Raw genomic sequence first — 19,550 nt, forward strand, 5'->3', positions numbered from 1 at the left:
TTTCCCTTTCCAGAGAGTTAATCCTTTGGCAGGGATCTGTCTGGTTGTGACACAGGCTCCTATACTTTCTTTGGTCTGGTCATCGTTACGAGGTAGGATACTGGGTGGTCCGTCTTATGGTTGTTTAAGCAGATCTGCTCCATGTAATCTCTTTATTATACTGCTTTGGGAGTTTGTCAAGAGATGAAAGATCTGTGGTAGGCGTGGATCTATTAGAAGAGCAATTGATATCTATTTTTGTTATTTCTAGTGTAAATTATCTTTCCCATACATGGCAATCCTTTGGCCTCTGTGGCGCAGGCAACTGAGTAAATGGTGTAAGAGGGTCACCATAAATTCAAATACATACACCTCTATATACCTTGGCTTACCCTTCTGCGGGCAGTTGCAGCCGTGAGTCAGTGGCAATCCGACTGAAATGGTGATGATGCCCTTAACTGGCATTTTAATATTTTAGGACCCTGACTACAACTAGAGCTATTTATTAAGGTGAGGAATCAAGAGAAATGTTTTAGCTATCAGGAAGAATCATACCAGAGCAGGGATATGTAAATTGTTTACCTGGGGCTCCAGGCATCTCTGTCCCGGGAGGATAGCTCAGGAGCAACGTGCTCGCCTCGGAAGCAAGACTACACGGAGCAACACAGGTTCGATCCCCAGGTCCGCGCTTAGAAACCTTTGGTGATTAAGCACGTTATAAATAACCTAGCATATCATATCTCTCTTGGTCTTGTAACTTTCTGATCCTAGTCCCCCTCCTAGTTTAGTGTGCCCTGGAGCACTGCCTGATAGCTTACCTCCCCCACTTTTGATCCATAGGCTTTGGCGATTTAGAGTTGCTTATTGGTGTTTGAGACATATGATGTTGATGGTGATAATGATTTCTTTTTCTCTTTCTGGCTCAGGAAGGGATTGACGTTTGTCTCGGTCCATGACTGTTTCTGGACTCATGCTGTCACTGTGAATATCATGAACAAGGTAAAACTCAATGTTTTAATTCTATGGCCTCATTCTCTTCCAGGGAACTGCACATAAAGGCAGTCACAAAATGTGGTGGGTTTAACCCAGATAGCATCTTGTGCCCCTTTCATTTCCCTGTGAGCCCGAGTCATGAAGCTCCATACTCTCGCTGCCTCTCATATTGTCTCCTGTATGTTCCAAGCTAGCCAAGCCTTGTGCAACTTTGATTCATCGTCTTGAGTGGTGTGTAATTTCCATATGTTCTCATGCTGGGATGGGTGTGGCTAATCTGCACTCACCCGACTGGCTTGATGTATCTTAATCTTGACCACTACAGAGAGAAATCTCACTTTAGACCCTTCTCCCATTACGTAGCTTTTTTGTTTTTTTGTAATGTGACGATTACTGATTGAAATAGTATTACAACAAAAATTCGAGAAACATGTCTTCATTCTTTCAAAAGATTTCCTGTCTGTCTTTTAAACTAATGTTACTTCACAACTTTTCCAGACCCCTAGTGGATTGAGATGTGGTTCCTTTTTAATTGTTTCTGAAGTACCTCACAGGTCTCCTCTTTGCCATATCCTTACTTTTGGTCTGGCTTTTGAGCTTTGACCATTTCAAAATCCGAATCTACAAAGTTGGGGATAGCAGGAGAATTACATTGGAAGGGTTTCTTCAGCCGCCCACCCCGCCTCCCCAGTCCACTCTGCGCCTCCCAATGTGGTAACCTTCCCTTTCTGCCCCTATTGTGATTGATGACTTAACCACACTGAGTGGGAATCTGTACCAATCAGCATCATGTACACTCCAACTGCTCATTGATTGCCACTTCTACCAACATGTGGCAGGAATACGGAATGTTTTTTGCTGTGTGTTCCCCTCACTCGCATTGTATGGTCCTGCTCCTACTCTTGTTCCTTTTGTGTGCCTTGTTTTAATTTCCATGTTTTGTGCTGTACAGTGAGGGAACAACAAGGGTTCTGGGGTCTAGTTTCTCCTCGTACATGAGAAGTATTTTAGTTTTGACACATAGGTTTAATTTCCTTTTTTCTAATATTCCGAACCATGCAACTCATACTGGTGTTCATGTTCCTTCCTGGACTGAATGTGTGTCATTCCCTTTGGTAAATTGCACCTTCTCTGAACTGCTTACACTGCACAGCAATGGCTATATGCTTTTGTTAATCTATTGCAGCAACTGCAATGGGATCCTCTCCCTAATGTCTACTTAATCTGAAAGCACTGTAGGAGCACCTTTTAATTACAAGGAATCAAGCAAAAGTAGCAAACCAAAGTATTCATTCACTGATGGCCCTTAAGCATGAGGTGTTGCTCAAGCGGAATTGGACATTTGAGCAATTCAGAGTTGAGAAAATACTGGCTATCCATCGTGTTGAGCTGCCAACCCAGTTTGGCACCCATTCATGTCCACACAGGCCATCCCCGAACAACGCCAATGACATTGTCACTCCTCTAAGGCTTGGACTTTGCAATATAGCAACCTCACCCACATCACCCCCGAGCCCATCCACACCCCCTCACTGCCCACAACACGGAAGTTGATGCTCACCAACATCCGCTCAGCTGTCTGCTATGCAGCAGACATTGCTGACCTCATCACTACACACGACCTTGACGACGACATCACTGAGACTTGGCTGATACTCTCCTCCACCCACATCCTAGACATCCTTGTTCCCAATGGCTACAGCGTCCAACACAGAGACCAGCCGAACAAGACAGGAGGAGGCCTTAGTCATCCACAAGACCTTGTGGCCCTGCACCAGACTTGACGTTGACAACATTGATTCCTTCGAAGTCCTCTCCTGCCTTTTTCCGCTCTCCCTGACACAGTCCCGTTCCATCTCATCTACAGACCACCCAAACCAAAACCTCCTTAATTGGATACTTCACTGACATGGTCACCACCATGTCCCTCACGCATGTCAAAATCTTCCTAGGCGACTTCAACCTCCCAGGCAACAAGGTCACCAAACCGATGACGGCCTCAGCTTTCTCTGCACACTCAGCCAGCACATTAAAGAACCTACACACGAGAAAGGTAACATCCTTGACCTAATAATCACTGCACTGTCTTCCCTTCACTACAACTCTCCTCTCCCGCTTGACTGGTCTGACCACCCAGCCGTGGCTTTAAACATCCTGCACACTACCCTTGTCAAGCACCCCCGACAGAAACCCATCAGACAAACCTCTAGGTCCTTCAAGAACTTCCCGGTTGAAGCCCTCGCGGAAGTCTTCGCCAACCTCCACCTTACATGGACCAAACGGCGACTTTCTACTAGAAGCACTCAGCGCCACCCTTTCACTCTCCATCGACCGGCATGCGCCTCTGAAACAACCATGCACCTGCAAACCGAAACAGTTGGCACCCTGGTACACACAAGAACTCCACCTCAGCAAGAGAGTCAGGAAACAAGAGGAAACATGGCGCTGCTCTAGGACCCCATCCGATCTGATGCTCCTAAAGGAACTCTGAGCCACCTGCTGACAACTAATCAACACAGCCAAGGCCTCATACTATCGAATACCATAGCAGAAACTGACACCAAAAGCAGAGCACTCTTCATAGCGGTCGAGCACTGTCAACCTGCTACCCAACCCTGCCATACCCCACTCCCATTGAAAAATCAACCGCCATCAACCTCTTTTTCATCGACGAAGTCAGCAAGATTCGCCAGTACATAGACACCAATTCTGCATCCACAGACCCACCTCACGTCCCTCCTCGTGTAATCTCTGTACCCTGGACAACATTCAAGACATTCTTGACAGAGGACCTGGTAGATACACTGGCCACCCTCAAAGCCACATTGTATACAGCCGACACCCTCCCAGCATCCATCCTCAAGACACACCCTTCAGAAGCTCTCCTTTTCTATCTGGAGATAATCAGTAACTCCCTAACTCAAGGCACCTTCTCATCAACCCTATAAATAGGACAAATACTCCCTCTACTAAAGAAACCCACTTTGGATCCCTACAACCTAGGTAAATCTCACCCTCTCACCCACCTCCCCTTCCTAGTTAAGAGAGAGAGTAGTAGCTGCACAACTGCAGCAATACATCAACACCAACCATCTCCTCCAAACCTACCAATCCGGGCTCAGAACCAGATGCAGCATGGTGACCGCAACCATACAGGTGGTCTCTGTTCTTAACATCCTTGACGACAACCACCAGTGCCTCCTGGTTCTACTTGACTTCTCGGCCGCTTTTGACTCTGTAGACCACCAAGTGATTATGGACACCCTACCTCGCCAGCAGTTTGGTAGCATTGGCGATCTAGAGGAGTCCATCTGAAGAGTCACCTGTGTAGTCCTGCAGGGACCCATCCTCTCCCCAGTGATCTTCAATCTATACATGGAGGTGCTGGGAGCACACCCAACATCCACATCCACCAATACGCCGATGACACACAGCTATACCAACATCCATAGTCTCAAAACCTGCCTTTTGCTGCACCAATCTTGGATGTACAGTGCAAACTTGAAGCTCAACCCCTTGAAAGACCGAATTACTACTCCTCGCCAACACCACCAAACACCCAGACATACAGACATGGCTATCAACCATGAACTCTGAGGTCTTCACACCCGTGCTCACCCTCCGGACAGCTTTAGATCCACCGTTCAAACACTGCTTCTGTCCCACCTGGATGGGGGCAATGCACTCCTCAAAGGCTTCCCGTTGTTCTCCCTTGTGCCCCTGAGAAGTGTGTGCAAGCCTCATCAAGGGCCTATGCAGATACAAGCACATCACCTAGGTCCTCATTGACTTTCACTGACTCCCACTGCACGCACAAATCACCTTCAAGTCTTGTTGCAACATCTATAAGGCAGTCTCCCTCCAGTCACCCAGCTACCTCGTGGAGAAACTCAGCATCTTGAGCAGACCGGGCACCATCAGAAGCCAGAACACTTGCAGACTTGAAATCTGCCACTGCAAAAAGGAAAGTAGCAGAAAACAAGCCTTCTCTTCCTACGCCCGAAGACTATGGAACCTCCTCCCCGTTAGCATCAGACTCGCCACGCTCCTACAATTCAGAAAAAAAACTAAAGACTCCCCTCTTCAATGAGATTCTCCTCCTCAACTCCTAGGCCATCTTGTCACCCCTCACACCACCTGACTTGCTAGACACCACCTGCCATGCAGTACAGCTGTACCCCTGTCTGTGCCCCTCTGTATCCTACCCCCACTCTTTATCTGTTCTGTTGTTACCTATGATAGCGCTCATACGTTTAGTCCAAAATGTTTGCAAAACAATTTCCGAATGCGTGATTTGGCCAATTTTCAGCCGTTCGAAAATTCTGAACGACCGAAAAGATCGCCCAGATCACAGATTCAGTGCTGGGGGTGCGAGGGTGTCCCCCACACCCTTACTCACTATATTGTGAGCTACAATGTCCCCTGCAGCCACCTAAAAAAATAAGTGCTGTGAGGGCTGCAGGGGTAGCCCCTGCAGCTTCCCGCCATCACGGGGGAGGAGCGAGAAAATCAAAAAGGAAAGGACCCTGCAGCCCTATTCCCGATCACGAAAGTGAAAGTGTACAGGCGTTGCAGGGACACAGCATGTCAGAATGAAAGTTAAGTAGGGGGGGGGCGTGGTGTGGCCGAGGGTTTGGCCAAGTGTGAAATGTTCAGGGGAGAAAAGACTGACGGTTATTTTCGAACAAATCACCTTTGGTCATTTCTCCCTCGAACATTTTTACCTTGGTCATTCAACCCCAAATCATTATATATCTTCAATGTTGTATTCCTCTGTATTATTGAAGCAAGATCCACGCTCAATAAATACTATAATTTATAATTCAGTTGCATTTACTGAGAGAGTATATGCTTATAGTTCCATTCACACCCTCAACCCCTCTGAGATTGGGCATACCAGATTATTCGGTTGGCAGTAGCTACATTTTTGTATATTGTTCTTCAATCTCGGGTTCAGGGCTGGTCATCTTTTCCTGGAGTAATGTTAGTCTGATCTTCCCACGACAAGAATGACATCAATCGGGGGCGTGGCCTGCGAGCACGCAATGAAGACGTGATTCCTAGGTGCTCCCGTGGCCGCCCGAAATATCCTGCTAATATCCTTTGATTTGGGAATTTGATTCCAATAAAAAAGATTTTCGTGCAGCGGAACCCAGTGGCTGCACACGACAGAGAAAAGGAACAAATCTGCTGCGTGAGGAGCAAGATATCGATGCCGAAAATCAGCGAAGTGGGACCTCCGACGGCAAACAAAATGGCCGCCGTGCATGAAACGCGCTAAAGCACAGCGAATGCCGGAAGGTGCCCGCCCGTGATCCCAACCTGTTGGACCAGCCTTCGTTCTAAAAGTCCGCCTGGATGGGCCTGGGAGGGCGCTGCTAACCCGATACCCGTGATTGGAGCCGCCTTTGTTTGCCATCCTGGCTCGCAGCAATCCTTGGAGGCGGCAGACCCCGGACGAGAAGCCTGGACGGGGACGGTGAGTGGGCCTGATATACCCGCTATGCCGACCCAAGCGCAGGATACGCCCCAGGTGCCGACGACCAGAGGGGACCCCTGCGCGACAACCCGTGACTGGTGGGCCGCTGCGAGGGATGCCCCCAGCATACCAACACGGCGGCGAGAGCTTCCAGGGAGGAACAAGGTAACGGGACACCCACCAGCGACAGGACCGCCTAGACCAACAACACAGGCAGTGCGGATAACCTGGGGTGAGATGACCTGAGGTGCGCGGCCAGGAGGCGATCGAGGCGGAAAGATCCAAGCCCACAACACTGAGCAGGCAGCTCCCTCTCCCCACAGGCAATCATTTATAACGACTGGAACCCCGCGCCGGACCCTGCTCAACAACCACAACCTTTTCCGAGCCCTGGGGAGGCTGAAGCCGCAGTCGCGAACACCACGACGAGGAAGTAGTATAGCAGGGGCAACTCGGTCACAAGTGGAGGCCCAGACAACGCAGCGAGAGACGAGTCCTCGCATTCCTGCGGGATTCCACATCATGGGCAAGGAAAGAAACAAGGAAGCCACAACGCAAAGCACCATGGATCAATATGCCACAAGCACACAGCCAGCGCCAAACGCGGAGGACCCGGGGACGACCCCCCTTCCAATGGAAGAACCCCTGTCATTAAAGGACGTGATGACCGCAATCGCCAGTTCGTGCTCCTCGATGGAGCAAAAAATGGACACTATTTCCACTGAGGTCTCGTTCCTTCGCCACGACCTCGAGAAACTCTCATCCCAAACGGGAGAAGCAGAGCAGCGAATATCTAGCATGGAGGACGACCTAGGCGGTGTGCACCAGCAACTGACACAAACGCTGAACCGCCTGAAAACCTTGGAAGCCCATGTGGAGGAGGGAGAGGGCAGGTCCCGGCGCAATAACATTTGCATTTTAGGCCTGCCGGAGCGCACAGAGGGTCCCAGCATGGAACTCTTCCTGGAGGCATGGCTGGCAGATCTCTTCTCGCCGAAAACCTTCTCGAACTTCTTCTCGGTGGAACATGCACACCGCGTGCCCTCGGGTCGCCCAACCCCAGGGGCGCCCCCAAGGACAATTATCGCAAAAATTCTTAATTACCGCGACAGAGACGCCATCCTACAGATGGCCAGAACACAAGGGACGGTGGTATATAATGGATCCAGGATCGCCTTCTTCCCGGATTACACCCGCGAAGTTCAGAAGGCCAGACAGTCCTTTGAACACTTGAAAAGCAAGCTTCACTCTATGAATGTGAAATATGGGCTGCTGTTCCCTGCACAGCTGAAGATCCAACATGAAGGCAAAACAGTCCACTTCACTGATCCACACGAGGCATGGAGATGGGCGGAGACCCACATTGGAGGAGACTGGACCAGGGCCGATCAAAATCGCAGGGGAAGACTGAGACCAAGGGAGGAAAGACCCACCCGACAACCTATACTGGTGAATCAGAATGAACCTAATAGGGGCCCCAATCCCTACCACGGTTAACAGACATTGGCTAAACGAAACAATGGAAGGATATATCAAGAGTACACTGATCGACCGCCTTCTAGGCAGGTACCCGTGACAAACACCCCGCTTGGACTGTTACAAGAAAGGGGTCACCGCCGCCTATGCACAAAGGATCAAACGCATTATATGTAATCATAAATCAATGAAGGAGTAGTAAGTCGGTGGGAAAGTAATAACAGTTTATATCAAGTTTATCTGGCGACATAGTTTTTAGCGCCAGTAGAGTTCGGGCGACAGGTACTTCATGTTGGGGAGGAGTATGGGGAGTTATATGTTAGAAATTTTCCGGAAAGTTACACCACTCTAATTTTCATCACAAAACTGCGAAACGTATCATGCCCAACACCCACGATTCCACCGGGCACGACCACTGTACTCTTACAGTCATATATATCACACACGCATCTGGCACAACCAATTGGATTCCTAGACAGAAATGGCCACACAACAACATAATGGCTTCACAGGGGGAGACGCACATGTCCCAAAGGTGGTTACTGAACGTCGTAGATCCCTAAGGATCCTCACATGGAACGTAAATGGCATGGGCTCAAGTATCAAGCGTCGGCTTATAACGCAATTCCTAAACAGGCGTTACCCTGACATTGCTCTTCTTACGGAGACACACCTAGTGGGTTCGACCTGCCGATTCTTCCGCAGGACTATCGATTAGCTTATCATGCAGGGTGCACGATGGGTTCCCGGGGTGTTTTGACCCTCCTACACAAACGGCTCCCCTTTGCACTGACTACAGTGTTACTAGACCCCAGCGGCCGTTTCGTGCTACTCAGAGGCACACTGTGGGAGGAGGACGTGGCTATTCTGGCGATATACTCCCCACCGGGGTTTGGGGATGCTCTCTTGAGGGATGTCACGGCATTGATGGCGCAACAACAGCCTGATCTATGGATCCTTGGGGGAGACTTTAATGATGTTATGTGTAATGCACGGGACCGGACCCACATAAGAAATTGAAACCCAAACAAACCCACACGGCTAGCGACCTTTGCATCAGCTCTAGGTCTAAGTGACCTATGGAGAGACCTCCACCCTACAGATCAGGGCTTTTCCTTTCACTCGGAAGCCCACGCATCCCTATCCAGGCTGGACTACTTTCTCCTTCCAACCCCCAAAGCGTATAGGGTTAAAACGGCAGAACTCCTTACCCCGCAGCATATCTGACCATTCCCCCCTGGAGATACTGCTCCAGACAGATAGACCCCTATATCCCAGGACTTGGCGGCTAAATAACTATTATTTAGGCCTTCCAGAATTCGTGGAACACATCACCGAAAAATCCGACGAATTCTTCGAATTCAACGCAGGTTCGGTAGAGGATCCGGTGACATTATGGGAAGCCCATAAGGCGGTACTTATAGGGGAAATAACGGCCTGGATGTGTAATAAAAGGAGGGAACACCATAGGAAAGTTGTGGAGGCAGAGGAAGCTGTAAAGGAAAGGGAAAATAGATATGTCGCTAACCCCACCTCTGACACCCACCGCTCCCTCGTGAAGGCCAGAGCAACCCTGCACAACACAGTACTAGATCATGCAAAGCAAGCGCATAGGGAGTCAAGGACCAGAATCTATGAACCCGGCGACAAAGCCGGCAAACTATTGGCCTGGCTGGAACGTCGGGAGGAAGGGCACAGACATGTCAGGCTGATCATAGAAGACCCCAGTGGACTGGCCCAAACAGACCCAGAAATAGCGGAGGCCTTCGCTAAATTCTATGCCGCACTCTACGCTGCCCCAACATCACTGGTAGATCTGTCCCTTCTGGATGAGATCGTGCTCCCGCACCTCTCGGAGCAGCAGACAACATATCTGTATAGGGAACTGGACGAAGCCGAACTCATGGAGGCCATATCCCAGCTACAATCCGGGAAGACACCGGGCCCTAACGGCTTCCCGGCCGAGACCTGGAGGAAGCTGGGCAGCAACCAGATTGCGGCCCCCCTCCGGGATTTATTCCTGGCGGCCAAAGGACAGGGCACCCTTCCATTGGACCTACGAATGGCCAACATTGTGGTTATTCCCAAACAAGGAAAACCCCCTGACCGGTGCACATCATACAGACCTATATCGCTTATTAACAGCGAAGCAAAGATTTTGGCCAAGGCACTGGCCAAAAGACTTCAACAAGTCATACCCTCGCTGGTTCATGCGGACCAGTGCGGCTTTATGCTGCAAAGATCGACCTGAATGAACCTACGCAGGTTGCATCCACTCCTGGAAAAAGCCCCGAGCATCGACGCGCCACTTGCTCTTTTAGCAATTGATTTCGAGAAAGCGTTCGACTCTGTGGTGTGGCAAAGCCTGTGGGCGATAATGAGATGCATGGGCATTGGTGAGACCTTTCTCAGCTGGGTCCAACTGCTGTACGAGGTGCCAATGGCTGCGGTCAGGGTAAACGGCTGGACCTCTAGGCACCCGACAGGGCTGTCCTCTATCCCCCCCTTCTATTCGCCCTGGCGATTGAACCGCTTGCCCAATGGCTTTGACAGGTTACTACATGGTCGGGCTTTTGCTGGCCAGACGGACGAGAGGACAGGGTATACCGATATGCAGATGACCTGCTACTCTATCTCAGCAACCCAGACTACGCATGCCCGATCATAACCCAAATGTTGATGACTTTTGGGGAATTCAGTGGACTCAGAGTTAACTGGGGTAAATCGGTCCTGTTCCCAGTGAAGGGTGACGACCTGGCAGTCCCCCGGGGCATCCCATATCGGGTGGAGAGAGGAGGCTTCTGCTATCTGGCCATATGGGTCTCGGGGACTCTCTCGGAATACGTAGTGCACAACCTGCACCCACTAATCGACCGCTTTGCCGGGGATGTACAGCTCTGGATGCTCCTTCCTCTCACGCTCATGGGCAGATCGGCCCTATTTAAAATGATGGCGCTTCCACGCTTCCTTTATGTACTGCAGAATGCCCCATTGGCCATACCAAAAGCGGAATTCGACCAAGTAGAGCGCCTAGTCGGGAAACTGATATGGAAGGGTGGGCAGCCACGAATCGCGTTGACCACATTGCAACAATCCATCTGGGAGGGGGGGCATAGGACTCCCACACCTCAGGTCCTACTACTGGGCCTGTCAACTAAATGTAGTTAATGACCTCCTTCACAGAAACCCTGAACAACCACACATTAGAGCGGAGGAACCCATTATCCAATGCACCCCACCACTGGAAACACCATACCAGACCCTAACCAGGCCCCCTGCACAAACGATGTCTACCCATATCGCGATGATCTGGAGGCAGGCACACACCCACATAGGCTGGGGAAACAGGATCACTACGGCACAACCATTATGGCACAACTATGGGTTGAAGGAGGTACGAAAGTTGGCTGCATGGACTCGGTGGGTGGAGGCTGGGATAACCACAATTTGAGACATTGTTGCGGATGGTTCCATCCTCCTATTCGAAACCCTGCAGCAGAGATTCGGAATATCTGCTGCAGAACATTACCACTACCTGCAATTAACTCACGCCATTAATGCACATGCGCAAGAGCTTGACGACATACCAGATTACACACCTCTGGAACGCAACTTACTACCACAACATATCCCTGCCAAGGTCACCACTATTCTATACAAGGTGATTAACGCGTTTGCCACTCCGGAGTTGGTCAGTCTCAAAAATAAATGGGAGGGAGATGTGGGGCCCATTGAACCAGAGGACTGGATCCAAATACTGATGCATCCACGCGAAATTGCAGTAGACTCCAGAATTAGACTGGTACAACTTAAGATACTCCACAGGGTGTACTACCCCCGAGGGGCTCTATTTGGCTGGGGGAAGGCGAAGGACCCTAACTGTCTGAAATGTCAGAGGGAAGAGGGCACTTTCATCCACCTTCTCTGGTAATGCCCTAAAATCAAATATTTCTGGGTGCAATGTTGTCAACTGTTAACAAGAACCCTGGGGCGCACAATAATCCCACAACCTGCAATAATGTTACTGGGGGCCCCAGATGAGAATATCCCGGATAAATGGGAGGGTATTTTTCTCTCCAATGCAATGGGCCTGATAAAACGCGATATAGCACAGAAATGGAGGGCCGCGGAAAGCCCATCAGTGGCCCAATGGTCAAACGAAATGGACATATGTGCAGCGAAAGAGCATAGAATCTATACAGCACGGGGTGGCCCGCCAAAAGCCGGCAAGATCTGGGGAAAGTGGGCAAACCATGTGATATAGACTTCCCCGGTTAAATGGGAAAAGAGATGGACACAACCACTATACGGGACATGGTGAGAAATGCAGAACCCGAAAGTAAAGTGCAGAGCGGCAAGACAGGAATGGAGTGATGAACCAACCCGGGCGTTGAGGGGAGGGAGGGAGGGAGGGGGGGGATTAAAACCAATAAAATGTGTTATAAAAAAAATGACATCAATCGAGGAACCTGAAATCACCCGCTTGCCAGTGAATCCCAAGATCATTGCGGTTGAATGCAAAATGTGTTTTTAAAATGACTTCATGCTTTATATAATGTACAGAAACCCCAGAAATGCAGCATTCACATACCAACAGTAAAAAGAAAAGATTGACAGTGGCACTTATTAAACTGGAGGGACAGTGGGCTAAACTGGTCTTATGTCATCTTAACATGTTCTCCCTAAACGCTTACCTATGTGAAAACATAGGGGGTGCAGTTCAGTGGTTAATGCCGCAATGTTGTCCTCGGGTCATCATGTAGCCCCAAGCCAGACTTTAATTGTGGACACAATGCTTCTCTCACCTCAGTGGCTGATGTGCAAGTTGGAACTTGTTCTCAGTCTTTTTATTTTGCATCCTAGTTATGTTGTACTGTTTGAGCATTGAAGCTTTTGTTTGGAGATTTTTGGCCTAGTGTGTGGCAGTATTGCTTGAGGATCTACATTAAAAAACCGAATACAAAAAGCTCGAATTACAAACTTGCAAAGCCCACTTGGTTGCATTTTGTTATTCAAGCTTTTCGGATTTCGGTTGTTTGTCCTCCGCTGGGCATCAAATAATACCGAAATAGGGGGCCACAGACACCCCCTCAACCTCTGCTCCCCTTGTTCGGTATTATGGGATTTGATCTTTTATACCAGACCAAATGCGCACTCATTGTTCATTTGACCTTTCAAATGGATTGTCCTCCCAAGTATTCCTTATCTTATATTTCAAATATCCAGCTTGGCTGCTTCGGAAAAAGAATTCCAGCAGAGGGCGCTGCGTGTGGATGCCTGTCGACTCGATGTCCCTCGGAGGCCTCTGTCTCAATGTCGACATCACCGAAGATGTATATACAACACGTGCCGCGTCCGTTGACTTCGGATATGGTACGCTTCGTTCCTTTGTGAAGAGAAATCTTCAAAAAATGGCTTCGTCATCAGCGTCTTCTACTCCGAATTCAGGATTCAAAAAATGCTGTGACTGCGGTTCGAAGATGTCCATTATGGACCCCTACAGAATATGCCTGTGGTATCTGGGATTCGCTTATCCTTTATCGGAGTGTGAGGACTGCCTGTACATGACGTTGAAAGGCATGAGAGAGTGCAGACGGAAACTTGCGGCAGGTAGGACCCATAAAATCACTTCAACTCCGTCTAAAAGACAGGCTTTGGATGAGTAGACAACTGTTTCTCCTCGCCGTAAGAAAAATAAACGATCCTGATCGCAAAGTGGTTCACACCATTCATTATCTTCTAGACATTCGAAGAAACAGCGCCATAGGTCCCATCTTCAACATCTTCGAGTACCTCTCCGGAACGGGTCGTATGCCCAACTAAAAATGCCTCACCAGCTGAGTGGGAAGAGTGTAGGCTTAAAATGATGGTGTTTGAGAATGCATTCTTGACCCCACCCCCCACCTCCTGAGTACTATCAAAAGTCATGCTCCGGTCGAAAGACCCGATAAGCAGAAGACCCATGTGCCTTCGGGCCCAGCAGGCAAAACTCCTCTAGCGGTCTAATGATCCCTCGAGGCGAGGAAAAATCTCTTGACTGAGAAGAGACTCTTCATTGACGCCATCTGTGCCAAAAGACTCATCGACGACGCCAAAAAGCCATCAACTCATCGGACTTCGAGCTCCTCATTGCTACAGGCGTCTAAGTTGTCCAAGCAGCCATCAAAGCACTTGACAGTTTCGACGATTTCGTCACCTTTGTCAACAATTATTATGACACCATTGGATACTGTGGGAAAACATATACCCCTTTACCTAGGGCTGACTTTTTGAAGTCTCTTTCCTCCATTTATGAGGACGCAGAGCCATCATCAGATGAATCTAGGCCTTATGGCCTCCAATATGGTACGCCATCAGTCCCTGAGGCCCTCATTTCTGAAGAATCCTAGAATAAAGGATCTTCAAATAAAGGATCTTCAAGAGTGCCTGCATGATGCCAGTGGTTTGGACACCTCACCAGTGGTAGAGTTTGGCAGATCAGATTCATCTGATCATGCATAGGTTACCTACAGACAGTTGATGTCAAGGGTAGTTGAATATGTGGGATGGGCTAGACCAAGTCCAGTTTTCGAACAAGTTGACCTGACCGACATTCTGGACAGGGGACCTCAGGAAGACCAAACTGTTCCATTCTATGCAGCTTTGTAAAAGCGTGTAGCTACCAATTGAGAGGCGCCTGAATTCCGGCGGTCAACAAGAAACTGACCTTTAAATACAGGGTGTCAAGCAGTTATCCCTATTATTTATCAAAACACCCAACTCCGGAGAGTCTGGTGGTACAAGCTGCCACCTCCAACCCCTAGACAAAATGCCTACATTAGTGATGGGGATAAGCGTTACAATGCTCTAGACAAAAATGTTTTTCCCGCTGGTAGTATGGCCCTGAAGTCGGCAAATGCCACATGCACGTTGGCTAGTTTCACTCATACCCTTTGGCGGTATATATCCATGGCGGCTAACTATATCCCAGAAGGGGAAGAACGAGGCAGGTTTTTAAACCTATTCAAGAATGGAAAGGACACTGTGTGTGAATCCCTCTAGACTGGTCTCCACTCCGCTGACAGTATCAGCAGAGCAATGGTGGCTAGTACAATTATGTGCATGTTTACCTGGTTGAGGCAGTCAGGATTTGCTCCAGGCGTACAATCCAGACTACGCAACATGCCCTTTGATGCCACACATTTGCTCCGTAGCAAGGCTGATGAAAGTATGGAGAAACTGCAAACTTCAAAGGCAGCAGCTAAATATCTTGGTGCTGCGATTAGACAACCTCCAAATCGCCCCACAGCTACGCCCTGGAGGGGTAGGTCCTTTCGTCACTACTCCACATTTAGAAGAGGCAGCGGACAGTCAGTTCAAAGAGGCCAAAGAAGATTCCCCTGTGGTGGACGGGGAAGAGGTACTAAGACCTCCACAGCAGCGGCTACTTTACCATCAGCCACTGCGTCAGCTGTCCCAAAACCTCTCTTGAGGACTTGCACAAGAGTGCAGTGGGAGGCAGACTGTCACAGCATTTGATAGAATGGCAGGCTATTACTTCAGATACATGGGCATTTGAAACAGTTGCCCAGGTTTATTGCCTTCCTTTTCTAAAAAATAAAGCCTTGGAAGCTTCCACCAGGCAACAGCTCTTTCAAAGTTCCAGATCCGCTCCTTATGCAGGAAATATTGACCCTGCTAGAGAAAGGTGCTATAGAACCAGTACCGGCAGCGGAGAGGAACAAGGGTTGGTACGCCAGTACTTTCTAATTCCAGGAAAGGACGCAAGATTTAGACCCATCTTGGACTTAAACTTGTTCAAGTTCCTCAGGAAGATGGTTACCCTTTCTCAGATCCTTCAAGCCCTCCAGCTTCAGGACTGGATGGCATCATTGGATTTTCAAGATGCTTACGTTCATGTGCCAATCCATCACAAGCGCAGGCAGTACCTGAGGTTCGGTGTTGGTGGTTCTGATTATCAGGTTTGAGTTCTGCCATTTGGGCTGACCTCAGCCCCGAGGGTTTTCACCAAGTTAATGGTGGTGGTGGTGGCAGCAAGTCTCAGGAGAGGGGGGAATTTGCATCTACCCTTACTGGGATGATTGGCTGATCAGGGCCAGTTCCCCTGAACAGGCCTTGGAACAGCTCAGCTCCACCTGCCACTCCCTTCACAAACTGGAATTCTCCCTCAACTTCAAGAGGTCGCACATGATACTCAAAGGCTCCAGTTCATTGGAGCGGTCCTGGATGCATCCCTGGGAAAAGCCTTGCCACCAGAGGTGAGGGATCAGGACATTCTGCAGATGGTCACCAAATTCCAGAATGCCCAGCGCTTTCGGCCTTCGACTTTTTAAGGTTGCTCGGTATCATGGCATCCTGCATTTGTCTGGTGCCAGAGCCTTGCCTTAGAATGAGATCTCTCCAACGGGCTCTCAGGACACAGTGGTACCAATTCTCAGGAAGGATTGTCGGACCCCCTACAAATTCCGAGCTGTCTCTCACAGGACCTTAGGTGGTGGGCCTGCCAGGAGAACATTCTGAAAGGTGAACCTTCTTGGCAACTATGGCCAGAGATAACAGTAGTGATTGACGCCTCACTCATGGGGTGGGGGGGGGAGCCCATGCCAACGATCTGACAATCAGCAGAAGTTTGTCTCCATCGGAATCCAAACTACACATCAACCTTTTGGAGCTGAGGGCAATCAGACTAGCACTGAAGGCCTTTCTGCCCTCTGTACAGGGAAGGAATGTCCTGATAATGACGGACAACACTGTGGCCATGTACCTCAACAAGAGGTGGTGTAGGGTCATTACCACTGTGCAGAGAGGCAATGCAGCTCTGGTACTGGACAGTCCAAGAAGGGATCTCCCTATCTGCAGTTCACCTAGCCGGAGTGGAGAATACAGCAGCGGATGCTCCGAGCAGGCAGAGCACAGTCTCCCATGAGTGGGAACTAGCTCAGGAAGTCCTTCAAGAGATCTTCACCTGTTGGGGAGCCCCTCAAGTGGATCTGTTGATGACCAGTATCAACCGGATGCAAACTGTTCTGCTCCAGGGAATTTCCCCCAAGAGGAGCTCTTGAAGATGCGTTTGTGGTGGACTGAGAATTTCTACTCCTGTATGCATTTCCTCCAGTCCCCGTCATTCCTCAAGTCATCAGGATGTTGAAAAAGTTTGGGAAATCCACGATCCTAATTGCTCTGGATGGGCCAGGAGGACATGGTACCCGGACCTTCTGGACATGTCAATCTGCCCTCTAATGAGTCTTCCACAAAGAGAGGACCTTCTCTTGCGAGAGGAGGGTTGGGTTCTCCATCCAGAGCTCAAGACACTCAGCCTTCACGCATGGTTTCTGATAGGCAGAGATACAAGGATTGGGTCCTCCCGGATGACGTAATGGATATTTTGCTTTGGGCCAGAAGGCCAGCAACTAAGTCTTTGTACCGCTGCCGTTGGAACAGATTCTGCAGCTGGTGTAGAGATAATGTTGATCCATGGGGCGTGGCTTGGTGGCCATGCTGAGAGGACGTCTCCATAGAGGGTTCCGGAATATCCTGCAGTATCCTGGCTGAAATCACGGACCCAGCTAACAAGGGTCCATGAAAGGCATGTAATTGGCTGTCGGAAGCGAACAGGCACAGACCGTGTGCACATCTGGAGAGGATTGCTGGTGCCAGAGCAGAGTATGGGTTGGCAAAGTTGCGGGACACTGCCACGGCAGAGGAATCAAAATGGCAGCCGCAGCGAATCGTGAAAAATACCAACAGCCCGCTGGGGAGGGGTGCCAGTCATCTCACCGTTCCCGCAGAACGCACAGTCTAGCTTGAGAGATCTGGCCCGGGCAAAAAGGCGTGCAGCTCCAGCACATTGTTGCGGCGCAGGCATGGAGCTGGAGCAGCGTAACAAAGGAAAGGGGCCGGGCGGGACCACTCGAGGTCACCTGCCAAGGAGGATCCCGACTGCAGAGAAGAGCAGCACGGCGGACGCGGATCATAAAAAGGAACCGAATATGAGGAGAGAGGGTGCCACCGGAGTCCCCCCTGACACGAAGCAACGGTAAACGAACAGAGGTGGACAAAGAAAACAAGCTGGGTAGCCGTACGCATACAAGCTGCAACTCGGCTTCCAGTGCGTGCTAACGTAAGACTGGCATTCGAATTTGGGATGATGCAGGTTTCCCCTAGGGTCCGCCCGGCTAGCACAGGAGTCCGGACTGAGGAGGCAATAAAGGCAGAGGATGAAGGCCTGATTGGTCAGTTGCGGACTGCCTGCGGGAATGAACTGCATGGAACAGAACCTGGAACTACTCTGAGAGCCCCTTTTCTGCAAGAAAGGGCAGCTCCTTTCAGGTGAGGGGAATAGCTGCAGGGAGCAACAGACAGCTACTCCACCTTACAATGACACTCAGCTTCCAACTCGGGAGGGAATAAAGGCTGGGGAAGGAGGCCTGCCTAGTCCAGTTCTGGACAGCCTGCGGGAATGTAAAGCATACCACAGAACCTGAAACTGCACTCAGAGCCCCTTATCTGCGAGACAGGGCAGCTCCTTTCAGGTGAGGGGAGCAGCTGGGAGGAGTGGTAGACAGCAGGCGCAAGAGGCCAACGTGTGACAGCCCTAGCATAGGGACCGTGAAGGCACAGGAACAAGCACTGGGTGCAGTTTGTGCCCCCACTGAGAACTGCCTCAACGGAAACACCTAAACACGGGAAGACTCACCGCTGACGACATAGCAGGATTAACCAGGAGACGTGGGAGAACACAACCCACTCGTTGGACTAATTAACAACAAAAGCAAACTTGGATCACAGCCTAACGTCTGATCCCAGGTGCCAATGCCGCGCATTTGAGGTTTGTGACCGAGGGAAGAACATGGCCGGGAAGGAGGCATCTATGAGGTGATCAGGAGCAGCACGCTGCCTCTACCCATTACAAACCGGCAAGACCAACAAATGAGACCTGGCTGCTACAGCGCAAGGAAAGCAGCAGTAGTTGCAACTGTATAAGGCAACCCAGCATTGGGCCGCCCGTGAACAAGAAGACTTCTAAACGCTCCCTGTGCAAGCTGGACAACCAAGAATACGAGCCCTGGCTGGAACCACATGGCACAGCTGGTGCAGCAAGACAAACGAGACTGCTGATGATTAGTAGGCGGGAAAGAACACAGCCTACTCGAGGAGCCATACCACAGAGCAGAGGGGACGTACACCACAGGGAGCTGCTCGGGACGGAATTAAGGTGGAAGAAGATTGCCAGACAGGAAGACGCAGGACCCGCTCAAGACAAGGAATGCCAGGCAAATCTAAAAATAGCAAGGGCAAGCAAACCAGCATAGAGCCCTTCGCGAGGAGGCCAGACAAGGGCCATCCTACTCCATCGGAGGCAAACATGGCCTCATCTACCACAGCACACCAGGAAGGAGAGAACCTGATGCTGGAGTCAATAATGGCTTGAAGACATCTATGGAGAGTAAGGTAAACGCAGTTATAGCGGCCTTGAAGATGTCCCTAGAAAATAAAATGGACGTGGACCTCCTCCGGCAGGACGTACGGACCCTGGTGGACCACGTGGGCACTACAGAACAGGTGCAGCAGAACACCACCAATGTTGCAGCTGCTCAGATCCAATTGACGAACGTGCTCAGAA

At 50.0% G+C, this 19,550-nt stretch overlaps 1 protein-coding gene across 5 annotated transcripts in view; it reads left to right on the top strand.

The window, feature by feature from the left end:
- Positions 1–19,550, top strand: part of POLRMT (RNA polymerase mitochondrial) — an 886,091-nt gene that overhangs the window by 752,626 nt on the left and 113,915 nt on the right. For all 5 annotated transcript variants that reach the window (XR_011303298.1, XM_069647859.1, XM_069647870.1 and 2 more), the window contains one exon: positions 906–978. Coding sequence is in view for 4 of the 5 variants with exons in the window: in XM_069647859.1 (XP_069503960.1) it covers positions 906–978 (73 nt within the window). In the remaining variant the exon portion in view is untranslated. The remainder of the gene's footprint in view (positions 1–905; positions 979–19,550) is intronic.

Source organism: Ambystoma mexicanum, chromosome 1p (assembly GCF_040938575.1).
Source record: "Ambystoma mexicanum isolate Mex_15411 chromosome 1p, UKY_AmexF1_1, whole genome shotgun sequence".
Taxonomy (NCBI): Eukaryota; Metazoa; Chordata; class Amphibia; order Caudata; family Ambystomatidae; genus Ambystoma; species Ambystoma mexicanum.